Source organism: Copadichromis virginalis, linkage group LG12 (genome assembly GCF_057382275.1).
Source record: "Copadichromis virginalis isolate Kocher_CV1m ecotype Utaka linkage group LG12, C_Virginalis_male_GT1.1, whole genome shotgun sequence".
Taxonomy (NCBI): Eukaryota; Metazoa; Chordata; class Actinopteri; order Cichliformes; family Cichlidae; genus Copadichromis; species Copadichromis virginalis.
The window spans coordinates 2,989,262-3,015,555 of record NC_140629.1 but is presented as its reverse complement, the minus strand read 5'-3'; the positions used below and the strand labels follow the sequence as shown (position 1 = coordinate 3,015,555).

At 42.3% G+C, this 26,294-nt stretch overlaps 1 protein-coding gene across 1 annotated transcript; it reads left to right on the top strand.

Annotated features, from left to right (window-relative positions):
* Positions 1-1,771: 1,771 nt before the first annotated feature.
* olfml2a (olfactomedin-like 2A) lies at positions 1,772-25,358 on the top strand. Its single transcript, XM_085474371.1, has 8 exons — positions 1,772-2,054; positions 12,480-12,743; positions 13,304-13,411; positions 13,556-13,732; positions 15,290-15,527; positions 20,259-20,558; positions 20,763-20,948; positions 23,013-25,358. The coding sequence occupies exons 1-8, from the start codon at positions 1,986-1,988 to the stop codon at positions 23,615-23,617; spliced, it is 1,947 nt and encodes a 648-aa protein (XP_085330497.1). The 5' UTR covers positions 1,772-1,985; the 3' UTR covers positions 23,618-25,358.
* The last annotated feature ends 936 nt before the right edge of the window (positions 25,359-26,294 follow it).

Sequence of the window (26,294 nt, the reverse complement as noted above, 5' to 3'; positions counted from 1 at the left end):
TTAACCTGACTCAAAAACAATGTTATTACAACCAACCATTTAAAGTCTCTGTTTATGTGATAATAGCGCAAAGCCACTGCAGTTTGAAAGAAAAAATGTGTCCTTAACAGTTGGAAGAGGGACAACAAAAGTATAAATGTATAAAGAGCATTTTCACATTTCACCAATCAAAACGGATTAAAAACAGCTTAAAGTTTGTTGTCTTTCTCAGAGCTGTTGTTGTCTTTTTTTTTCCAGTGGAAGTTATTCTCCTCATATGTGGGTTTTTTTTTGAGTGCCAGCTCCCTGTTTTCTAATGTTTATAATGTTTTATAAGTCCCACTAACCTTAAATTGAAAATATCACGATGTAGAAACAGATGTGATAAATCCACTGCCACTCCTACATGTCAGTAACTTTGGTCTGTACTTTTGGTTCTTTTATAAAAAAGCTTTGCCTTCCACTCGCCATCAAGTGCTGCTCAGACAGGATCGCATCACTTTGGGTTTTCTCTCTAATATTGCTGCACCTGACACACAGTCTGTTGTGAACTGAATTGAGTGGAGACGGCTTATGGTTGAGAAATGAACATTCAATGCACGGGCGACAGATCTGGTTGACATTCCTGCTGTCAGCATGCCAATTGCACGCTCCCTCATTGCTTGTGGCATCTGTGGCATTTTGCTGTGAGACAAAACTGCACATTCCAGGGTGGCCTTTTGTTGTGGGCAGTCTGAGGTACACCTGTGCACTACTCATGATGTCAGATCAGCATCCTGATGTGGCACACCTGTGAGGTGGGATGGATTATCTCAATATAGCAGATGTGCCCACTACTACACATTTGGACTGATTTGTGACCACTGTTTGGGAGGGATGGTTATATTGTGTATCTGGAATGAATTTTAGGTCTCTACGTCCATCCCATGGGGAATGGGAGCAGTAACAAAGGTGTTGCGTTTATATTTTTGTTGAGTGTAATTTGAAAATACAAGCTGTAATAATTGTGTTAGACACACAAAAACGTGCATACAGTTCGTTTTCCTGCCCCTCAAACAGAGTGGGATATTTCTGCTGTTTTCAAAGGAAACCTAAATAAGGATCAGTAGTCTGCATTGGCTCTATCTACAGCTATTGTTAAACATGCTGTTTCCCTCATGTCCTGCAGATGTCTCTGCTGACTGCTCCTCCACGGGAGGCTGAAGCATCAGGCAGGTGAACTACCGTCAGCCTCAGAAGCGTCCAGACTGAAGCTCGTCTGAGAACTTTGTCTTTTGCACAAAATCATCCCAGAGGTTTCCTGATATGTTTTCACACAAAATGTGTTGTATGCTTGAACGATTCATTTAATTGGCTTAACAAAAAATCCTCTGAAGATGGTGAGCTACAAGACCACGGGTAGGTAGGGACTGTCACCCCGACAGTCACAGAAGTACTCAACAATGCGGCGGATCAATGTCCAGACGGTGGCGCCACAGGCATTCAAGTGTATACTAGAGCTTAGTCTTGTGAAAATCTATGCGACTTTCATCACCGCCTTTAAACTTGCAAAGAGCGACGCAGTGTCGGAGAACAGTTAAATGCACGGATGGAAAGCTACAAATCCAGATCACAGTCACTTATAAAGTAGTTTAATTTAGTGACTATGGATAATAATCTTTCTACTTTTTTTCTTTAAGCACATATTTTTAAACCGAAGCTATCCGTCCTCTACACAGTGAACACACACAACCACACACACACATTATGGGTATTAGCGTGTAAACCCCTCCCATCCGCGGAAGATAGCGGATGACGGATGATGCACACTACGCGCCTGGCTGAACACAGAGTGCGCACCAACATCCAGCCATCCATACATCCACACGCACAGGCTCACGCATACTGTACGTGTTCTGTGCAAAGTGGAAATGGAGCTGAAATAGGCGCAGCGCTCTGGAATGCCCGCAGCACCTCCCGCTTTGGATTTCTAAATTTATTGCGCACAAACTGACGCACGAGAGAAAATGTGGAGCTATACGAAGCTGCTGGCCTGTCTGCTGATTCTGTGTAAAAATGCGTCCTCACAGAGCAAGGTAAGAACAGACCACTTTACTTTGTGGGACTTTTCTGCGCGTTTTCAAATCAAACTCTAACAGCGCTCACTCTGTGCTCATGCGCACCTCTGACTGTGATCCATTTCACGGAGGCTCTCAGACAGACAAATAAGTGGCTCCGAACACCTCCCTCGAGCCGGGGCTTTAAATTTCCTGTCTAAGGTCTGCAGATGGTTCGGGTTCTGTGTCATTGTTTGTGACTCGAGGTAATCCTCCCAATGAGGGCTTTTGTGCGACAACAGTAACCATAGGTGCCTGTAATGACACCTCCAGTGCGCTCAGGACTGTGGCAGCAGAGTGTGGGAGAGATGGCACTCAGTGAGGGAACGGTAATATCTGGCTGCCGTGTTTGTACAGCTGCTGGACTACAGTAAGCCCTCACTCTCCCTCAGCTTAATCCAGCTATACACACACACACACACACACACACACACACACACACACACACACATACACACACACACACACTGCCAGAAGATATAGCATATGTTCAATATGCCTGTGGACCAGAGGCTAGATTGTCTGTGTGTGTGTGAGAGAGACTGTCAACAATCGTCTGCTGCTGATTCTATCAGGGTGGCCCCTTTAGCACCAGTGTAGGTCAGTGAAGAGTAAAACCCATTATTAGTACAAGTGGTACATGCATAGCAGCAGTTCAGGGTGTAACACTGGGAGTAGCAGTACTGGCAACACTTTCCTGAGTTCCAGTGAAGAGGAGTGATAATGTTGCCATCAGTGCTTTCAACTTTGTGTCACTTTGCACCATTTCAATACACAAAGCCAGAACATAAACATGTTTTTCTTCCCAGCTGACCGAAGAACTCGTCTAACATTTGAAGCATAACGTCTGAATCTTTCATGTTGATCTTAAAGCTGAAGAAATGCCTGCAACTCGATGAGTGGAAACTCCAAAGCAGCGGACTCATTTTGGAACTTTCAACAGTACATATAGGTGGAATAAGCAGGTGTCTGCTTACTTGTGGCAAAATGTATAAATTAGGTAACAGCTGATACAACCCACAGTACTTGGTGAAAAGTCAGTAACCAATGAGCAATCACTGGGGCTGAAAAACAGCCAATAAGGAAGAGCACAAACCCGCTGCTCCTCTAATGGACTTGAGTTTAGTTCCAAAAGTAAGCCAGTCCCCATAGACTACCAGAACTGACCACATGAACACGTCTGACGCCTGGGACATTTCTCACTTTTTTAATACAAAGGCTCAAAGTTAGGGAAATTGTCACTTTGACAGAGAGGTGTGTCAACAGGCATCTGTAGGTGAACGCTGCTAAATCTTACTTTGGATCATTTCAGTCACTCCGCCGGTCTTCTCTCGTATGTTTGTGCTTTGGAGCATTTTAATGGAACTGACCATCCAACAAGTCTGTGCTTCAGGTTTAGTGAATGAAATTCTGGTATTTTATTAGTCCCCTGCATCTAAATATTGGAATTTCTGGCTTGGAAAAAAAATGTCCCGAGGCTTGTTCAGAAAACATTTTAAAAAATGTTGGTGTTGAGGCTTTAAAATGTGTTGTCCACTTATGATAAACATTTATGATAAGATCGACTGGATGTAACAGTGGAACTGGTCGCTGTAGTGCTGTGACATTACACTGGCTTTTGAACTTCCTTCTTCACCTCCTCCAAACCTGGAGTTTTTGTGGCCGTGGCTCTTTGTAGCCAGAAATGTGAATGGATTACTAAGTTATCAGCTAACACTAGAACACTTAGGCAAGGCAAGGCAAGGCAAGTTTATTTGTATAGCACAATTCAACAACAAGGTGATTCAAAGTGCTTTACAGAGACATTAGAAACAAGAACAAATAAAAAGCATGATTTAAAATTGAATAAAACAAGCAAATAAACTAACTAACTAATTAACAAACAAACAAACAACAGTATATAAAATCAAAACAGATAAAATCAGAACAGTAGATAAAATCAGTAGTTAAATGTAAGTTTTGAAATTTAAGCTTAAAGTGTGGATTTGGTGCTTTATTCAAATGCAGCTGAGAACAGGTGAGTCTTCAACCTGGATTTAAATAAACTGAGTGTTTCAGCTGATCTGAGGCTTTCTGGGAGTTTGTTCCACTTAATTAACAAGATTCATTTATAGACTGTGTGAGTACCTCAGACATGCTCAGATACCTACTAATAAGTGCTAAAATACACAAAATAGTGTGTGAGTCCAACCCCCAAATAGGTGGGGTTAGTTTTACAGGCGATTTACAGACGTTGCACTATTTCCTTAACACAGGTGCAGTCAGTTCATTCCAATATCAAGCACAAGCAAGACATGCTGTTTTATGGTGCAATTAGCAGTAAATTCTGTGATGCAAATGTTAATAAATGAGACTGCATACTTGATTTAAATATTCCCCTCTCTATATTTTGCCCCTTGAGAAAGGAACTCCTGGAAATATATATGCAACGGGGTCAGGCACATATATAGAAGTTCCCACCTCTTCCTCTTCCTCTTGTAACTGCACTCTGTTTGTTAATACTGAACTTTTTTTGTTCTCCCCCCCCCCCCAAAAAAAAAAAAAAAACCCAGTTTGCGCTGGTCTGACCAGTGCCTTTCTGTGTGGAACTTGAATGTCCACCCAATGTTTGCACGGTCCTAAAAACTGATAGGTGGAAGAGAATGGATGGATGCACTCTGCCTCAAGTGGTCACTTTAGGAATTGCAGATTTTTTTTAGCATCGCCTTGATTTTTGTAGCACTTATTTTTATGATTTATCCTCTAAGTAAGGTTATTAAATTGTAAGTGCACTGATTCTTATATAGCAATATGCATCCATTCATACAAGCACTGTTTCTGTGCTTTCTAACATTCACACTATGATGGATGCATCGGGGAGAAACTTGGTATCTTGCCCAAGGATATTTGGCATGCACATTTGGGCAGCTAAGTACTGAACCAGCAACGTTGTGATTAGTACATGACCTGCTCTACCACCTGAGCTACAGCCGTCCCCTACTGCTCAACAATTCTACATCAAAAGTAGAAAATGATAAAGATTTTTATGACATCTACACAAACAATTTGATGCCATTTATTTATTATTTTAGCTCTATATCAGTATGAAGTCATGCCTCGTTCATTGTGCAGCAGCAGTGTCATGGCTGACTCCTTGTTACTGTAGTCAGACTGGTGCTTTCAGTAAGAGCAGTGAGGGCACCGGAGGGTGGCGTGGGAACCGGCATATGCACCTGTGTTTTATTTTGGTTGTAAACAAACCTGAGGACAATCAGGACAAGGTCAACTAGGGGGTAGGGAGGAATAAAGAGCAGCATGGGGTGCTGAGTCTGCCTCAGCAAGACAGTCTGTGCCATTTAGGCAGTGTCAGAGCCTGGGCACGATTAAATATTTATGGACTTGCAGGTGCTGCAGTTTGCCTTGTAGTCTTCAATGTGCCTGAAATGACATTTCTTTCATGCTGTCTTATGCCAACACAACTTCGTTTAATTGGGGGTGTCACATGGAGGTTGATGAAGAGTCAACATTATCAGTCTGCAGACAGTCAAGTCTCTGTTTGTGGTTAAAACAAAGCTGTGGGAAATGAGAGACTCGTGTGTCTGTCACACTGAGGCTGAAGAAAACCTATTCTCCCCCCGACTGGTTCATCCTCTGCAGCTCTGTACATTACGGGAATTTGATTAAGATGTGATTTTGCTTGGTACACATGGTTCTCTTATTATTGCCCCTTTTCTTAAAGATAAATTAAATAGTTTCATATGTTTAAACATTACAAGGGTTAGACCCTTTTCACCCTGTGTGCAGCTCAATTTGTAATTGAGAGGATTCAAAGAAAAATGTTTCCGATTTATTTCACTATCTGCAAATTCTCCTACTGAAGAAAATAGTAAAGTGTTGTTCATGAAGTCGTCACCCAGTGAGCATACTCTGACTCTGATACTGACCAAATAATCTCAGTATTTTAATCCGTAGACCTGAAACTAGAGATTGAGCTCACTGAGAGCAAGATAACCGATGGTCATTTTCCCGTAGACGTCTTTAATAGCAGAACCCTTCCTGAAACCAGAGAGTCACCACCTGCTGGTGGTAAAACAATCCAAGTTAAAGGCTCCTTGCTTTTCAGACCCAGAAGCTGCATCCATCCTACAGTTAGTCGTCTGGACACCTACAGCAGGAAGTAGCTGACTTTTTTGCACTTTTGGTTCCCTCACCTGGAACATAAAGTCCACGTTTAAACTGTGAAACTTTTAGGACTAGAAAAGTTGTTGAGAACCTTCAACTTAATGACACTGAACACAGGAGGTCAGCAGGGGTTAAAGTCATGTGACTTCGGTGTTGCTCTTTTCACTGTTGTGTCAGTGCAGTTTTCCTTAAATTATTTATAGAAGAGATGCCAAGTATTAACAAATAGTAGTACTGGTTTTGTTGAGGAATGGCCCAATCCAGCTTTCTCCGATTCCGATCCAATAACGACACCTTTGCTGTCGATGCCCAGTACTGATCTGATATCAGTGTTTAATCATCTGTACATGTAAGAAATGAACACAAATATATGAATATATGAAATGCAATTTATTAGTGAGATAAATGAAAACAGGCACACAATAAAGGAAGGGAAAAATAAATCATTCATAATACATTTGCACTGGTTTTATTTCACATCAAAGCAGAGTTACAGGCTACAGTTGCAGCTGTTTCTCCTGTTTCAGCTAAAGTGAAATAACATTTAATCACATTGACAACTACGTAAGTATGTTAAAAGCTTACCAACAAGTTTTGCACCGTATCAAGTCTGACTTTTTAGATAAGCTAAAAGTAATCCGTGGTTATGCTTGGATCTTTTTATTTTAGCACACTTTAACTACAGTTTGCTGACAAGTCAAAAACTTTCACAAACACACAAACAGAAGATGTTGATGTTGCAGCGTGAAATACCTGTAAACTACTGTTAGCTTCCTCTATGCTACATTAGCTCTGCTGTTAGCTCTGCTGTTAGCTCTGCTGTTAGCTCTGCTGTTGCATTGCAGAATAAAGACAAAAGAATATAAAACTGATTCATTGTCCTCATCATTATCTAATCAAACTTCTTGGGTCAGTATCAGACTGATATCTCATTTAGATATCAGATCTGCAAGTCTCTAGGTTTTTAGCGAAGCACGGTCATGGCTAGGTAGCTAAGCTAACTAGTGGCTAATTCTAAGTTGTCATTTAAAGTTGAGTTCCTTAATGCTAGACATACTTGACCGTATTTACTTTGTTGAAGAACTGTGTGGAAACCTGTTCACTGTGAGGAAACGCTGCTAAACCAAGCGCACAGGTTACAATATAGCTTTACTTCCATGTAAAGGTCAGAATTTGTGGGAATATTATGTTCAAGTAAAAATAGCATTCACATTGATACCACCAAAGCATTGCATTTGTTTTTCATGGTTGAATCAGTTTGTTGAATAAATGGCTTTAAAATGGAGTAGAGGATCTGTGTCACTGAACACTGAAGGAATTTGCAGCTCTTAATGGCTCCAATAAACATCTGGGGTGAGAAATCATCTGGAGAAAAGGCTTTGGCAACAGCAATCATTCCACTCATGGTTGAAGTCACAAAGCAGACACTAATAATTAGGGAAGTGTGTCTTTGTACTTGAAGTTATTACGATAGTGCCACAATGACAGATTGATTTGTATCTGTGAGATTTCAGCGGATTTGCACCCTTAAAAACCGACAAAATAATTATGTGTCATAAAAACATGTGTTTAGTACTTTTCGGAGCTTTTGTAAAATGACTGTGGCTAAAATGAAACTCATGAAGGTGTATATGTCTTTGAGTAGAGACTGAAAGCTTTAAGTGTTATTTGCTCAGATACACAGATCCAGCAGGAATGTAGATGTGTACCCCTAAAAGCTGCGAGTGCTTGATACACTTTGTGCTGAGCTAATTAACATCCGCACGCTAATGCTGGTAGTTTTGTCTGAACCAGCGACTTCAAGGTTCATCTCCAGACTGAAGGCTTTAATAAAGATACCAGGTTAATTTTTGTATTGGCACTGTGTGTCTTCAGTACTGCTAATTAGATTAAAAATCAGGTCAGAGTGGAACATGGATCACACTTTGGCTCTCGAGTACCCTTGAAAGGAGATGATGAGGATTTTAAAGGCGTAGTTCTTGCTATAAATCTTGAAGGGTTAGAACTCAGGGTGCCCTCTCTGGGCATTTGTGGGAAAATGACAGACAGAGTGCTGATGTTTGGGTTTGCGGGAGGATGAAAGATGCAGCTGAACATACTGTACCTGCCATGCCTGCCTTCTTCACTACACAGTTGTCCCAGTGATTAGCAGCTGGCAGATCTCTAAAAGGGGAGGATATCCTTGTTTGTACGGGCACAGCTGCAGATACAACAGGCCGGTGCTCCCGAAACACTGGCTAATGAATGCGGCGGCCTTTTGTGTAGCACGTTGTGTGTTTTAAACAATCCTGAGCACAATTGGGGTTTCGCTTCATCACTGTCAGGGCACGTTAGCTGTTAACGGCTGCAGCAGTTGATCTAATAGAGCTCCTTGCAGTGTGCAGGCTCTTTTCCTCCCATCGTGCAGACGTGAGTTCACATTTGAGCCGTGTTCTTTTTGACCTGAAACTTGACTGCACTTGATAGGTCAAGGCCAAAGACTCAGAGCTCAAAGCATGCGTTAAATGCGCTGTACTCTTAATTATTAGCACTGCTAATTGTGTTGGCTGTTCCCATGCTGATAGGTCAGCTTGGCATGGGATGCTGGATGGTCAGTTAGGCATATAGGCTCATCTGATTTGACAGATGGAGGAAGCAGCTGCTCTGACCGGCAGAGGGATTCAGATTGTTCACAATAGGTGCCACAAAAAAGCCCACAAGATAATGACTCAGTCCTTCTTGACTTTAAACCAGGCACCAAAGTCAATCTTGCTGGAATTTCTCCACCTTAAAGCTGATGTTGCTATGCAGCGGTTGGTGTTAAGCTGGGGTTGAACAATGCAGCTCAGCGGGGCCATAGGCAGAGCCCCTGCTAAAGAAGTTTAATCTGCTAATCCGTTCTATTTTCATGTGGGTGTGTGATTTGTCAGGCTGCTGCCTTTACACTTGACATGGGTCAGGATTACCTGGGCTCTGCACACAGGAGTCCTGCCCCATATCAAGACCCCCTCCCAGTATGTGTACTGTAGAGTAGGGGAAATCATCCACTCCCCAAAACGAAACACCCTCTACACCTTTCCCATCACTCGGCCTGCATTCCTTCACTAATGAGCCCCCCCACCACCACCTTTACCACTAACCCTCTTTGCCATCACTAAGCCTGCGGCTGCACTACAAAAAGACTTCAAAAGCTGTGCTTTGACCAGGACAAACAGTCACAAATTCATTAATATACCATCGACCAAAACATAAAAAATACGTGAGATTTTATGTAAATAGTCGACTTGCTGTGTTTTATATTGTAGCAAGGTCCAGAATAATCAGTGGAGAAAGTTAAATATTTACTAATACCTCACAGTCTCATTTGCATGTAAAGATGAGGAAACGTGCAGGTTATTTTCATGTGGTCAGCCTGCTGATTCCTGCAGTCCGAACATGAAAGTCCATCAAAGTAGAACCAGGAGTCTTTCTCAGTGACCTGCAGCCAGTCAGATGCAAATAATGGAAACGCTGACAAATGAATACATGAACTGTTTTCCTCTGACCAAACCAGTAATCGTCTGTATTCACATTAAACATGTTAGCTTTAGAGAGAGAGACACATCTACACAGACAACATGAACATCATATTGAGCCATCCGCACAAGTGATTGTACAGGCAGCAGGCTGTCGAGTATGTCAGTAACACATTGTGATATATTGTGTCGCCTTTTTTAAACTGCAAAAGGTGAATTTCATCAGTATCTGGGGTTTTTTCAGCTAATTTTAATCTGGGACCGTGAAGCAGACAGACTCTAGACAGCGCTGTCATTCAAACCTTTCACAGATGTCCAGCTTAACTGCGTCCAACTGATGCTAACCCTCACAAGTGTGCAGCAGTCCGTGAGATGACGAGCTGTTACAGTCACATATGGATCCACGGCCTGTGACACCTCACACTTAATGCAACAAATTCTGCTGAATTCGACTGAACGTTTACCTGGATCCAACTTTGTGAAAAAATGTCACATTAGCAAAATAAAGCTTCTCACATCTGGGGTCCAGTTGAATTGTGTCTAGTGTTATTAGTGTTTTGCCATTGAGTTGATTTAGCTCTCTTAGCTAATGTTATCTGAGGACGGCGGTGCATGAGATAAGCCGTGTTGTGACAATTCCAGTAGTCCATAAAACATCAGCATTACGCCTACACAATATAAACAGTTATGAGGTGGCTTTTGTCACATTTACAGACAAAGTAAATGTATCATAGTATAAGTCTTTGACTTACAGCTAGCTGCTGGATGTTGCATCGTGTACAACAACAAACTGATCAGGTCAGAGAGTAACTTTCCAAGCGTGCAGGTGCAACACTTTGAACACTTTAAAGACTTTCTGTGAATGTGTTTTTCAAAGATCGAAGCTTAGAAAAGAGACACTAAACTCAAAGATGTTGGCTCAGTCATGTGAGGGCTGAACCACAGCTCATTAATGAAGAATCTCAGCAAAGTGATCCCACATGTGCACCTGTCCTGTGATTTATCGCAGACCCTAAATCTCTCTAGGGAGGGATGACAGGCGGGACCTCCTCCAACACATGGTCCCAGCAGTAATAACTTTGAATTATGGTCTGAAAAAACAATTCTGCAGAGTGAGAAACACTTTTTTAACCACAGCGAGAAAACAATTATTCGAATTTAGACGTGAAAATGCTGCAATTCATTCATTCTGCTAGTAATAAAGACGCAGATCGTAACAGTTGTCATGCATCAGCTAACAGCTTGCAGTGTGCTGTACATGTATCGCTACAGTGCCATCGATTAATTAGAAGTTAAGAGGACTCAATGCTACATACATACCTAGCTAACTTAAATAAGGTAAAATGATGAGCCTTTGCTTACTGTCATGTGCTTTAAAATTAAATGTGGGGAGTCTTGGACTTTGTGTCATTTTTATATGTTTTACCGATAGCTAAACTCAGTAGCACAAAGCTGTAAATCTGAGCGAATTAGCTGATGTAATCTGACAGCTCGCAGTCCCTCTGTGTTTGCAGGCAATCTGGTGTTAACGGACATTAAGCAGAATGACAACAACAAAGCAGCTATAATGGCATTACTGAACACTGTGGAGAACTTTCTTAGTGCAACAACTGAGTGTAAAGGTTTCAGTGTGAGAGCTCAGACTGCCAAGTCACCATCACCACCTGAATGTTTAATCAAATATCCAGTAAATCTGAAGGTGAACTCCAGTGTGAAAGGTTTCTCACCTCGTGTCAGCTTGCACAGCCTCAGGTTGAAAATGTCTGCTCTGGCTGCCGTATTTTGCTTCTTGTTTTTTAAGTAAGCCAAGGCCTGCCAGAGCCATTGGCATCATGCTTGGCAGCAGCAAGCCAGCTGGTGATGAAGCCGAATGATTTATGTTTGTCTCAGAAGGCTTCCTGTGAGTCACAGCCGTTAAAACTCCAGAGAAGGGAAACACGCTGTTATTTTTCAAGATCAGTTTCCTTCCCTTCCTTTTGTTTCCCTGTATTAAAAAAACCATTTGTTACTCATTAAAATCCAGCAGGGATTAGACTGGATGACTGGAAAAGCTGTGGATTCCCTGGTAGAGGAAGGAACAGTAACACGCAACATTTAAAATTCAATTCAGTTTTATTTACACAGCACTAAATCACAACAACAGTCGCCTCAAGACGCTTTATATTGTAAGGTAAACCCTACAATAACACACACAGAGAAATCCCAACAACAACGTAACAACAACATCATATGACCCCCTATGAGCAGCACTTTGGCGACAGTGGGAAGGAAAAACTCCCTTTTAACAGGAAGAAACCTCCAGCAGAACCAGGCTCAGGGAGGGGCGGGGCCATCTGCTGTGATTGGTTGGGGTGAGAGAAGGAAGACAGGATAAAGACATGCTGTGGAAGAGAGACAGAGGTTAATAACAGATATGATTCAATGCAGCAGCCTACACCTATTGCAGCATAACTAAGGGAGGATTCAGGGTCACCTGGTCCAGCCCTAACTATATGCTTTAGCAAACAGGAAAGTTTGAAGCCTAATCTTAAAAGTAGAGATAGTGTCTGTCTCCTGAATCCAAAAAAGGGTGGTAGATAACAGTACCATCCAGGTCAGTAATGCAGAAGCAGCTCGCTCAAGACAGGATTAGAGATGTTTTCCACTTCGTGTATGTAAAGTACCTAATGACATATATGACACAACGCCACAGAAAATGACTCTCTTTCTTTGGCTTTGAAAAGGACATATATCACATTGTTTCTTTCAGATTTTCGGAGAGACCGAGCCTGTTCGCATGACGTCAGAAGGTTCAGACTGCCGCTGTAAGTGCATCATGCGCCCTCTGAGCAAGGATGCATGTCTGCGCTTGAAGAGTGGCAGTGTACGTGTGGAGGACTTCTACACAGTGGAGACGGTCAGCTCTGGATCAGACTGTAAGTGCTCGTGCACAGCCCCGCCATCTTCCCTCAACCCCTGTGAGAACGAGTGGAAGATGGAGAAGCTGAAGAAACAGGCCCCGGAGTTATTAAAGGTGAGATCATGCAGCATACAGTCACCGTGATTATTAGAGTCACAGCATGTGTTTGTGCAAAAACACAGTTTTCTTTAGCCTGTTTTTCCCCCACTAGGAGTCAGGAAATTCAGACACTGAAATTCCTGTTAAGTTTTGATGAAGTCATGAAGAAAGTAAATGTAATCAATGTCATTTTACAGAAAACAAAATAGCATTTATTTCAGTTATTTCAGTTTGTTTAGTTCGCAAAATGTAAAAGCAAAGCAATAACAACCATCTCTGCACAGAATCGGACAAGCAGAGGAAGCCCACTGTACCACATGAACCTAAAGGCCACTCTGACATCTCCGGCTCCACTTGGAAGAATGAATTAACCTAATATGATTGCACTTAGGAGTAGAGCACAAACATAAAGCACTGAGATGGATGAGAGCACTCAGGCAGAGTGATAGTAAATGCCTTTGGAGGGCACTTCAGCGATTACTGTGGTCAAACAGAAGCACATAAAGCTGTCAGCTGTGTCACGAGGAGACGATGATTAATGACGTTTCTTCTCCTTTTATCGTATGAACGAACAGCTCCAAGCTATGGTGGACCTCCTCGAGGGAACGCTTTACAGCATGGATCTTTTAAAAGTCCACTCCTACATCAATAAGGTGGTGTCTCAGATGAACACCCTGGAAGAGGTAGGCAAAACCCACACTGACATATTTATAATCAAAGTCTCGGTCAGGATGCACGGGCTTGGGAATTTTGAGGATTTTGTGATTTTTTTTTCTTTTTTAATCTCATGGACAGAGAAATGTGACACTAATGATCGTGTGTTGTAGACAATCAAGACAAACCTTACACGTGAGAATGAATTCGTCCGGGACAGCATGTTGAGCCTCACCAACCAGTTTAAGAGATACGAGAACTATTCCAACATTATGATGAGCATCAAGAAGGAGATCTCCAGCCTCAGCCTGCAGCTGCTGCAGAAAGACTCAGCTGAGAGCAAAGCACAGGTTAGGAACACAGTCTAAGCTTTCAGTGTGTCTTTGTGCTGCTGCCAGGACGGGTATGTGACAGACTTTAAAAACAGTACTGTGTGTTATTAGTTAAATCACAAAACTATTAAATTTAATTAAACTCAACACATGCCCGTAGTTATGTCCTTGTCAGTTCGGAGTTCTCTGGCATTACAAACTTGGATTAGCTACAATATTGGTCATAATCCAAACAAAACAAACAGTTTGGAATCTTTGTTGCGTCACATTTGTATTATTGTACTTTTACTGCTTCTGAGTGACCATGTTCAAGAAAACATTGCTGAGAAAATATTGTGCATCATTCTTAAAGGAATTTATGGGTCTCCTCAGGGGACGTTTGCTGAAACAACACTTTAACTAGAAGCTGAAGGACGTGTGTGAATACTGCATGTAAAAGAGTTGCAAAATGTAACCACTGTTATCAGGAAGTACCAGTCAAAAGTTTGGACATCATTTTACTACTTTCTACATTGTAGATACAAACTTAAGATATCAAATATATGAAGCAAGATATGTGGAATTATGTAGCAAAGAATAAATTGATAATATATAACTATAAATGTCTTATAGTTGAGATTCCTCAAAGTAGCCATCCTTTGCCTTGTTTCCATGTTTGCCTGTGTGAATCAGGCCTTCATGGTCAAATAGCTGCTGAGAAACCACGACTAAGGAAAAGCAACAAGCAGAAGATTTGTTTGGGCCAAGAAACACAAAAATGGACATTAGACCAGTGGACATCTGTGCTTTGGCCTATAAGTCCAAATTTGAGCTCTTTGGTTCCGCCCACCGTGTCTTACTGTGGCACAGAAAAGCTGAACGATGGTCTCTACAAGCACGGTTCCCACTGTGAAGCATGGAGGTGGAGGAGTGATGGTGTGGGGGGCTTTGCTGGTGACACCGTTGGGGATTTATTCCAAATTGAGCGCACACTGAACCAGCATGGCTACCACAGCATCCTGCAGCCACACGCCGTCCTCTGGTTTCTTTTAGTTGGACCATCATTTATTTCTCAACAGGACAACGACCCCAAACACACCAGGCTGTGTAAGGGCTATTTGACCAAGGAGAGCGATGGAGGCCTGACCTCCACTGTCACCTGACCTAAACCCAATGTATCTCTGGGAACTCCTTCAAGACTGTTGTTAAACCATTTCAGGTGACGACCTCATGAAGCTCATCAAGAGAGCCAAGAGTGAGCAAAGCAGGAATCAAACGGCGGCTATTTTAAAGAATCTTAAATATAAAACATTTTTCATATTTCATAGTGTTGATGGCTTCAGTGAGAAAAACAATAAATGAGATGGTGTCCAAACGTTTGACTGTACGAGAGAAAGAGAGAGATACAAACATAGAGATACATTAATATGGAGGAAAAGAAGGATGTAGTAAACCTCTGAAAGAAGAGCAGTAAGATTAGTCATCAGTTATATTACGTTTACTATCATTACACCTGAAGGGTGAACTAATCAGCCACGTATAAAACACACAGGCCACTATTACTAATATCCTGACATAATGTGAATTTCTTTCCAGGCTACAAAAACCAAGGAGGCTGTAAAAATACCCAACAAAAAGAGCCCTGCTGTTAAACCTCCTCCCAAACCTCCCAAAGAAAAGGTTGTCAAGCCCAAGAAAGAGGTCATTAAACACGGGAAACTGGTAAAGCCTGATCCTACAGTCAAAACCAAGGTGGTCGGCCACCAGCCTGGCGTGGTGAGGGGTATCACGTACTACAAGGCCTCCAAAGCTGACGAGGACGAGCACAGAGGAGGTGAGGGTTTTGGTTCTCTGTACACGCTCAGAGTGTAGCGGTGTGTTCGTAGAACGCCGCCCTCCACGAGCTAAAACAAACAGCGTGTTCACACTTTAGCTGAGTTTGCTCTCCCATGTGTGTGCGATCATCTGTGTGTGATCCACTGTGGGTGTTGAAAACGATCCAAATTAGTTTCCTCAGCAATCTAATCTGACCCCACATGATACTTTCCTGGATCAGGATCAGCCTGCAGCCAGAGTCATGGAACCAGAGCGTGTACGAGCTCCATTTAGTTTCAGCAGAAAGCCTTCCTGAGAATCTTTGCAAACTCTACACTTGAGTTAATAAAACTGGGAATCCATCACTGTGTGGCACATGTGATCCCCATAATGCAAGATTTATTCCGGTGTTGTTTCAAGCAAAGCTGTTCCAGCGAGTGTCCAATTGGATTGCTGGTGCACATTCAGCCAGCAGGAAATCCAAACCTATTAATGACAAAACACATGGAGCTGATGGAATGCTGTCTCAATGCAATGCTGCCATGTCCATGACATGCCTCTGCTTCACTTCTCACAATAACGTGAGGGGACCCTCACCAGTGCAGAGAAAACATTTCCTGACTCCTTCCAATCCTCTTTAAGTCTAGTTGAGTGAATAGGTATGCTGCGTTTGCACAGGGCACACGCACATAAGGTTGTCACACTGTTGTCACAATCTGACAGAGCCCACCCGCTCTTGTCAAATCGCTGTTCGGCTACATTTCCATAATCTGCAGCACGGATGCAGGGACCTTTATTCATCCGGGAAAGCTTGATGCTTTTTGTGCGCTCGGCACATTTGGCTACAGTGACACACAGTTTGTGTTAGCACACCTGTCAATCACAGTTTCCTTTAAACGTCACTCTTATCCAAGTGGATAACTTGAGTCACCCACTCTGCAGCTGTTATGGTGGAGGAAACTATCCATAAAGGTCAAAACCAACAAGACGAGCCCGGAGAGAATTTACAGAAGAGCAACTGTGTTTGGCACAACGTTGCATTCAGAGTCGCAATTCTGATTGCAAAAGCTGCCAGTCACGAAAAAAGGTCAAAACCATTTTGTAAACACGTTCAGAGTGTTGTTAAATTTGCCATTTCAACACGGGGGTCTGTGGAGACGGAGTCGCCTTTGGAACCAGCGTCTCGTGACCTTCAGGAGAACCGCAGCTGTTTGCATGAAGGTTTCTCCTCTCAGTGGAACTGGTGTTCAGTGAAGTCTACATCCCTGATTGCAGCCATTCACCAACTCTCTGTGGATGGTACTCACGGTCATTAATCAGTGCTCATTTGCATATTAACTATGAAGCTGACCTCCCGGGACATTGAAACCTTGTAGTAGTTCCAGACTGAGACTGATGTATGGCAATGCTTTTTCTTTAGAACGTGGCATCATGTGCCTTGGCCTTGCATATCTTCATCACCATGTCAAAGCACTTTACAGGCTCTTTTTATGCAGTGCAGTGTGTATCCCATCTGCTTTACAAACACAGATGAAGGCCCCGTCCTCGAACACTTACCCAGCATTCATTTTTTCTGAAGGATTCTGGTAATGTTCTCAGAATATTGTTGCCACTGGTGCCCATAGGCTCCATCTGCTTAGAGCATGTTAAGGTCTCTGCTTATGTAGCACTGCTCCCCACATCTGTCTGTCAGGACCAAAGTCACTGTGTGAGGACCAGAAGGAGACTGAGTACATTTTACTAATGGCAACAGCAGTTTGAATTTATAAGGAAAGAAGCAAAACATTTGTTGTTTTTGATGAAGAACTAGAGTGTGTGTATACAGTGTGGATGGGAACTGATAAGAATTCAGCAATTTATATTCCATTATTTCTCACTTATTTTTATTCTTATTTATCACTTATCACATTATTTATTCCATTTCTTATGGATTCTCTCATCGATTGGGTTCTCACTGGCTTTGCTTTGACAGTCACCACCAAGCAGCACATCAAATACATCACATTTCTGCACATAATTTTCATGCACTGCAGTCAAATGTTTGTGCATTTTACAGATATTTCCCATTGTTGTTGTTATAGGAGTTGGGGTCATTATTCAAAAAAGCATTATGCATTACACATATTACTTAGAACATTTTAATGTAATGACATGAATATAGACATTGTCATTCTCATAATTACCATTTAACAATATAAACTAATAAATGGTAAAAATGGTAAATGGCCTGTATTTATATAGCGCTTTACGAGTCCCTAAGGACCCCAAAGGACTTTACATATCCAGTCATCCGCCCATTCACACACAGGTGATGGCAGCTACATTGTAGCCACAGCCACCCTGGGGCGCACTGACTAATAGGCTACAGTCCCAGAATCCAGCACAAACCCCTGTCCTAATGAGGACACACGCATGGTCTTTGGCTGCTCGACTGCTGGGCTGGGGTCAGCTTGGCTAGCTCTTGGCTAGCTTAGTGTTAGCATGCTGTCTGTGTAGGTGCTTGTAAAAGCTGTTAGCAGCATAATGGTGTTGTTTCTGTCATGGATGCAGTTTGCACTTTACCATTGCGCTCTCATCCTTTTCTGCAATAAAAGTAAAAGCATGTCCATATCCACACTGTACACTGTTCCTAATTAAAATCACCTGACTGCAGCACAAGTGCAAGTGGAACCAATAAGCAGATTGATGGGCAGGCAGACTAAGACACACCGTATCAATACCATATGTACCATATAAGTTAATGCTATAACTATGAGCACAGGAAACAGCGCTGGTTACAAAGAGCAAATGTGAAACACTTTCAAAGTAAACGTCGGTGTTTTCACAAACATGTGGCTAACGAGCTATCTACTCTGTGTGGTATTACAGGTAAGGCTGGATCAGGTGACCCTGAATCATCCCCTAGTTAAGCCTCAGGTTGTGGGGGCATTTCATGTGGTCTATTGAGCACACTTTATTACTTCCTACATTTCTCAAACTCCAGCCATTATTTCAAACACCTGTCATAATGTCGTCACTGTGTTTTTGCAGGGGAACATCCGAATAAAAACAAACAAACAAAAAACTATAACAGAATTACTGCAGTTTGAATTAAATTGACATTCTGATCTATTCTTCTCTAGCTCTCACCTTAAATACTGAACTCTCCCTCCTTTTCCACTTCTCTTTTATGAACAGTGTTCTCATCTTTAGCCATGAGAATGTGGATATTGAGAAGAATTTTTCATGGTTATTGGCTTCCCGTCTTTCTAAAGCTTCATCCGGGTGTTCTGGTAGAAATAACATAAACTGAAGGGATCTTTACCAATCACTTTATTTCAAACCGTGATTTTTGGAGTAATTAAAAGCTCTGAGGTGCCCCCTTATGGTCAAATGTATAATAATAACGAAGACATTTAATAATCCTCGATGGATCTATGATGTTTAAAACATTCATTGCCAACTGCAAGATTTTTCATAATATAATAACCCAGAAGTTATCTTTAATTGGCACCTTATCTACTTTAGTATGGGCTTTCTTTGTCTTCACACTGACAACAGTGTGCTAGTATAGTCAAGCATATGTTATTTAATGCTTGATGCTTGGTTTTTGTTTTAGTTAAGCATCAGGATTTTAACGCTCATACAGCATTTAATGATCTCTACTCTAGAACTTCAGAATAGGCACAACACTCCATCGTACCCAACAAAGAGGACTGAAACAACTGATATGGGTAGTTTTGGTTAAACAGGTAAACAGTTTATTTCATATCCTGTCTCAGACAGCATTATTCAGAATCATTCATACAGAATTTGCCTTTGATGTGAACTTCTGGAGCACTGCAGGCTGTTACATTTGTCCCTTTATCAACGTGCATGTGCCACGATCCATGGTTTAAAAACTCTTGGTAAAACTCAATATACCTACCTAGCCCAAAAGTAACCATCGCCAAAACAACCCAAAAAACTGTTTGTTTACAGCTATAAATAGCTAACGTCTCCTGTCACCACACAGCCTGAGGGATGCCTTTCCTTGTTTTGCAGTCTCACTGGAGTCTTTATTTGCAATGAAAGCTAACTGTGGAGTTTTAGTGTTGGACGTTTTTCACAGCGTCACAGAAGTCACTATATTTAGTTACATAAAGACGAGCAAACAGTGTTAGTGTTGCTTCTTTAATATACAAATGATTCAACTGGAAGTTAGTTATATTAGTTATAGTTGTACTTGTGTGACTTCAAATCAGTTTGTCAGCAGCTAGCTTGCAGAGCAGGTTTAGCACTCTTAAATTTACGTTTGTGTTTTCAGCTACATATTTTTATCCAGTAACATTTTACTCTTTAGACACAAATTAATGCAGTAGCAGACTGAGCCCTGACCAGTTTGGACATGCGGAGAGAATCTCCTGAGGTGTCTGGCACTGGGATATTAGCAGCAAAATATTTTGGTTCTGTGGGTTGAAGGGTGGATCGGGCTTGAACCAGAACAAGTCTGGAAAAAAGCCTCGTTCCAACTGTGATCACAGGAGTGTACAGATTTAGATCCGGACACTTTTGCCTCATATTCATGTTCAGTCTCCTGCTGGTTGCAGCGTGAGGGGAACACCACGTTCACTCAGAGTTAAATGCAATAATAAAATTAATCCAATAACTTCAACTACTTAAATGTTGTATTAATACAAAGTAAATTACTCAGTATGTAATCTATAGAAGTTTATAAAGGAATGTTTCTGTTCGATCGTGTCACTTCGTGTGCTTCTGCCCTCCATTTCAGACCATTCTGCCAAAACATACACAGTCCATCACGTCACAGAAAACCAGTCTGAGGACAGAGAAGCTGAGCTAGTCCTTGAAACTGTCGAGTCCACTGTGGCTGAACCCACTGAAACCACAGCAGCTCCAACCACTACAACTACAACCACCACCACTACCACCAGCGGCACACCTTCCACCACCTCGGTACCCACTACCGTGTCCACTCAGAGTGCACCAGCATCTGAAAGACCAGCTCCGACTATCATGCTAATGCTCGACAACTCCAATAACAACAGCCGACCCAGTCTCCACAGAGCAGGTGAGTCATGAATCCTCACTGAGCTCAGCATGCTCTGGGTTTCAGGCTTTTGACTCCAGTAACACAGACGATTATAGCAGCAGAAAATTGGGTCATTCTCTCTGCCAACACATGTCTGTGCGTGAAATTGATTTAAGCCCATGGTAATGCAAGTCACTCTCTGCCAGGCGTACACGGTGAATGTTCTGCTTATGTTACTTTCAGGAAAGATCCTCAACTGTGAGGGGACTTTAGCATCGATTGAACTGCCAGAGAAGCAGCACAGTTATGGGCGCAATGAGGGTGCCTGGATGAAGGATCCCCTGGCCAAGGATTCCAAGATCTACGTCACTAACTATTACTATGGCAACAACCTCGTGGAGTTCCGGAACCTGGACAACTTCAAACAAGGTGACAGTACTCTGTACAACACCGCCATCACTTCTATTATGCCTCTGCATCCTCAGCCCATGACTAAGCTAATAACATTTATTGTCCTGCACCTATCCGAGACCCAAAGCCTGGATAAAAAAACAGACAAATAAATTATTACTTTAATCGTGTTCTCACCTTTATGTATGCCTTGATGAGCTTGAGCAGCCACTACAATCAGGGTGAAAATAATTCTTTAGAAATGTAAAGTTAGCCATGTCTTAGTCTGTGCTGCAGTGTTCACGAACAGATACTTTTACTGCGTCTTTTAAATGATGTGATCCCAACAGGTGATCGTGGCTCAAGAGTTGGGTGTTCTTGTAATCGGAAGGTTGCCGGTTCGAGCCCCGGCTTGCACAGTCTCGGTAATTGTGTCCTTGGGCAAGACACTTCACCTACCGCCTACTGGTGATGGCCAGAGGGGCCGATGGCGCGATATGGCAGCCTCACTTCTGTCAGTCTGCCCCAGGGCAGCTGTGGCTCCACCAGTGTATGAATGTGAGAGTGAATGAATAGTGGTGTTGTAAAGCGCTTTGAGGGCCCCGAAAAGCGCTATATAAATGCAATCCATTATTAACATACTTGTGTAACTGCTTTAACTAATAGCTGTTTTTTGTTCTAACATTTGTGACACTGATTCATGCTGATAATCCAATGAGCTCTGTGAGATTGATGAGATCTGTGGAATGTAGGCTGCTTGGTTGCTTCATGGCTCCAGTGGGTGGGAAAATCCACTCCTTTTACATCCAAATCAACAGAGGAATTGGATTACACTCTCTAAGAGAGTTAAGATGATCTCCCCTTTTAGGATTTGACTTGTTGATCTAGATGTGGTTGGACAATGGGCTTTCTAAACGCACTTACATGTCAGGCGTCCTGCAGCGTGGTGAGCTCAGAGCTGTGTGCGGATGACTAGGTATCTTGGTGAGTGGCGGTGATGCCTGCTGTTCCTTGACATGTGCTCTGGCCTTTCCTTTGAACTGGGCACAGCAGAGGAGGATTACATGTATGGCCTCAGGGATGGGCCTAGTGTGTGTGCACATGTGTATGAAGGGGAACGGGGTGGGGGACGCACTGTTTTTGTCCTTCACTGGCCCTCAGTTATCATCATTATCAAAATTAGACATGTGGTTGAAAGGTTAGGATAGCAGTTGGGGAAATTATATATACAGCAGAGGATGTGAAAGCTAATTAGTCACTCCATTGCAACATGAAGATGTATCAGTCGGTTACATCTCTATTTTCTATACATTGTAACATATTTAATGTGTCTTCCAAAATCTCCTGTCCTGGACAATTAAAATGATAATAAAGCATACTATTGTATCTATTAAGTTCATAAATACAGAATCAAAGCTGAATTGGTAAAAAAAGGAATTTGGAATTTATATACTGAGCAACAAAAACTCTTAAAATCATGAAATTAGATGTACTCGTTGTTACTTTAAATATAGACATGACATATGCTAATGCAGCCGAGCTCCAGTGTTAAGTACAACCTCAGGCGCCGGTTTAGCTCAGTGCGTTGAGCGGACGACTACACGCCATGTAGCTGTGAGCAGCCGGCCCGGGTTTGGGTCCGGCCCTTTGCTGCATGTCTGCCCCTGCTCTCCTGTCTTTTCTTCACTGAGTCTATCAAAGCTGAAAAAGGCCAAAAAAAGTACAACTTCTCACCACCAGTGCATTGAGGGTTAGGGTTGAAAAAACCCACCCAATGAAGTCGCTTACTTTCAATATTTCATTGTAGCTTTGGTTAAAAAGTTTTCTATTTGGATGTTCTGTGGAAAAGTCGTATAAAAAGGGCTGGACAGTAACTTAATCCAGACCCTGTGTCTGTCTGGTGAGTTACTAGCAATCTAGTAGATTTTGAGAGGTTGACTAGAAGTAAACATAATCTGTTCTTTATATATATGCAGTGCAGCAGTCTTGAGTTTTTGGACTCGATGCAGGAAAAAGTGCTGCTCATTGGCAAAGGAGACTTAGGACTATGGTTACCTGCTAAATAAGCAAAAGCTAACGTTTGAATCTTCCCGTTTACCTCAGGGCGCTGGAGCAACCTGTTCAAACTGCCTTACAACTGGATAGGCACAGGTCACGTGGTTTACAACGGAGCTTTCTACTATAACCGGGCCTTCACCAAGAACATCATCAAGTACGACCTGAGGATGCGCTACGTGGCAGCGTGGACACAGCTGCACGATGTCGTCTATGAGGACACCACCCCCTGGAAGTGGAGGGGCCACTCCGACATTGATTTTGCAGTGGATGAAAGTGGACTGTGGGTAATCTATCCTTCTGTTGACTATGACTACAATGACCAAGAGGTGATCGTCATCAGTAAACTCGATCCAGGAGACCTGTCCTTAAAAAAGGAGACCACCTACACAACGGGCCTCAAGAGGAACTCTTATGGAAACTGCTTCATCATCTGTGGCGTTTTGTATGCTGTCAATGTGTACAACCAGAAAGAAGGTGAAGTGAGCTATGCTTATGACACCCACACCAACACTGAAGCCATCCCACGTCTGCCCTTTACCAACGAGTACTCCTTCACCACCCAGATTGACTACAACCCAAAGGAAAAGCTTTTGTACGCCTGGGACAATGGCCACCAGGTCACATATCGGGTGAACTTTGTTGACGAGTGAGTGTAGTTAGTTTGCGCTACAGATTTGCTAACAGTAGACTCACCTGCGTGCCACCTAAATGGAAAGAAGATTCTTAGTATTCGACAACCTAGAAGCAGCCATATTGGACTCAACGGGACAAAGGACGAACTTACACCAGCCTTCCAGTACGATGCACGCTATTCAAACAGCAGACCTCAAAGTGTACCAAGAAGCACATCTGCCTCCAACATGTATTGGGATATGACTGTACAATATGTTAATAGCAAGGACAGGGAACAGTGGAAATAATCTCACTAGTTCAGTTAAAGTTGACAAGAAGCTCAGAGATGTTCACTTATCAAATGTCAGCAGGCTGGCAGGCTTTACTCCAGAGAAAGTTTCAAATAGACAGCTTTGTTTGTTTCTTCATCACACAGACACTCAAAATGAGTACATTTTGAAGCAGTGTGCATGTGCTGTGCAAGTCATTCCTCCAGTTTATTGACCGAATTCTCCACTCCTAACTCGATTACACTGTCAAAGGTGGAAGAACATTCCTCTTGTTTTGCATGACTCATATTAACTTTGGCTAAACTTTTGTAAGGCAGTGCCAACCTATTAACCGGTGCTTTTCAACAGTTCAGAATGATAGATCATAATAGATTAGCTTAGCTTTAGTCATAAATGTTTCTTTATAAATCTTAGTATAACTTGCTCTTAAAAGCAGGCGTAGTATTTATGGTGTTATATACTCAGTTACATAAGTCCATTGCGTCTCTTAGAAAACTCCAAGTAATGTCCTGATATTATTCCGGAGATCATTTTGGCATGTTTTAGAAGCAGGATAGGAACCTGTGGCGGGACATCACAGAGAGGAGGGCCCAGTAACACTTGTAACATAAAGAATAAAATAGTTTGGCCTTCATCGGTGCCACAAGTCCAACCTGGTTAGGTATTAACTTGCTATCTATGGTAATTCACCAGTTAGCCAACAACAGATGTGCTGATGAACTTTACAATGAAAGATCGGCTTCTGCCACCAACATCTCAGCAAGTGTTTGCTATCCAAGATTCCACCACCTGTATGAAAGGGTTGTCAGGCTCCCCCCTTTAGCATTTAACTCAACCAATGAGATTATTTCTGTCTCTACAGTTCTGCTTTTGTGAAATACTTTCTCTTCACTTTGCCATCTTATCCATCCCGAGACCGAGCGCTTTGATCGTGACTCCACTTTGATTGTCGGTCCGACTTCACGGTGCTTCCTGTCTCTTTGATGTTGTTTTGAGGGATGTGTCAAATATGAAAGATAAAACAAATAATGTACACAAAGTTTTTTGTATATATTTTCAGGAGTGTGTTTGACAATAGCATACCGCTTTCTCTTTCCATGGATCTGGTTACATTTCTGTATAAAAGAAATATGAAGCTTTACTCACTTTAATGACAACTCTATGACCACTATTGAGTATTTTTTTATAACAGCGGAAAGGAATAAGTGTGATCAGTCACCATTAGCTGTGCCGTCTTCATTAAAACATGAATGTTTTGTCTTTTGTTTGTTTTGACAACATATACTGAGGATTATAAGCTTTAAAGCCCATGAGGTAACTCTTTATAGAAGATTGTGTTCGTGTTTGCTTCATCTCAGAGCTCTGCAAGTTCAGTCATAACCGTAATGCCATTTGCAGTGATTAGTTCAAGTCTTTATACAGATATGTTATGCAACTTACAACCTGCTGTGTGTGTCTTTGCCATGAAATAAAATTTCCATTATAACCGTTTGTTGTAAACCTCGTAAATCCCTCCACAGCGACCAGTTAAACCCCACGGCAGGACTCGCCCCTCCCTCTGCACCTCCTCTTGAAGGCTGATGACCACCAGTGACTCAGATCTTCTGATTTCTGGAGAACATCGCTCTCATGAGCTGTGTTTAGTTCTTGGGTAAAGTTCACCATGCTGCACTTGATCTGAAGTCCCAAAATACAGCATAAGGAGCCCCAGGTCATGGTAATAAGGGCCTGCTGTCTGCATCTTGGCTGCAGATTTAAACATTTCCAATTCGAGCTCCACGTCATGCAATTCTAGAGGGAGACACAGAAATAAACTGAGCTGAATGATGGGTGTGGTACTTTCATGCATGTGGTCCTCATTTTGTTGGTGAACTCAGATGTTCATTTTTACGCCCGTATAGCGAGGTTCATTAACGGGTGTAAGAAAAGCCTGTAGCTTTGATGAGTACGGCACTAATAGTGTGTCCAGTCCTGAACTCTGTCACAAATCTGAACATGTTGTGATGGAATAATGATGTCCACACATGCTGTAGTGATGAATGCTGACAATTTGAAATCAGGATAAATCTTGACTTGCTCCTGCTCATGTCAGCCTCCCGATTATTAGCATCATGTAGCATCGTGGCGTCACGGTACCTCTACTAGAAAACCTTTGGTCTCCTATGTTGCACTGTGGCGCCAGAAATTATACTATTGAGCAATAACATTAATGTGGATGGGTGGAATTGATTTCATTTAAGGTGGCACTCCCCCTTACAGGCCTCCACTGTACCGCGGCCTTTCTTCACTAAGAGGAACTTCCTTTGCGTGATTCAAGCACATTTAAAGATACACACCCAGCCCTGCAACAATTTATCTGGACCTCTGTGTAAACATAAAGGCATACACATCCATGCATAACTCAGCTGAACACGCCCGAGAGTGT

What these genes read in the sequence shown, in the direction of transcription:
- olfml2a (XM_085474371.1), top strand. Translation starts at nt 1,986, where the DNA reads ATGTGGAGCTATACGAAGCTGCTGGCCTGTCTGCTGATTCTGTGTAAA. An exon ending in CGAGGACGAGCACAGAGGAG is followed by an intron (nt 15,528 to 20,258) that starts GTGAGGGTTTTG and finishes CCTCCATTTCAG; the next exon opens with ACCATTCTGCCAAAACATAC. An exon ending in CCTGGACAACTTCAAACAAG is followed by an intron (nt 20,949 to 23,012) that starts GTGACAGTACTC and finishes CGTTTACCTCAG; the next exon opens with GGCGCTGGAGCAACCTGTTC.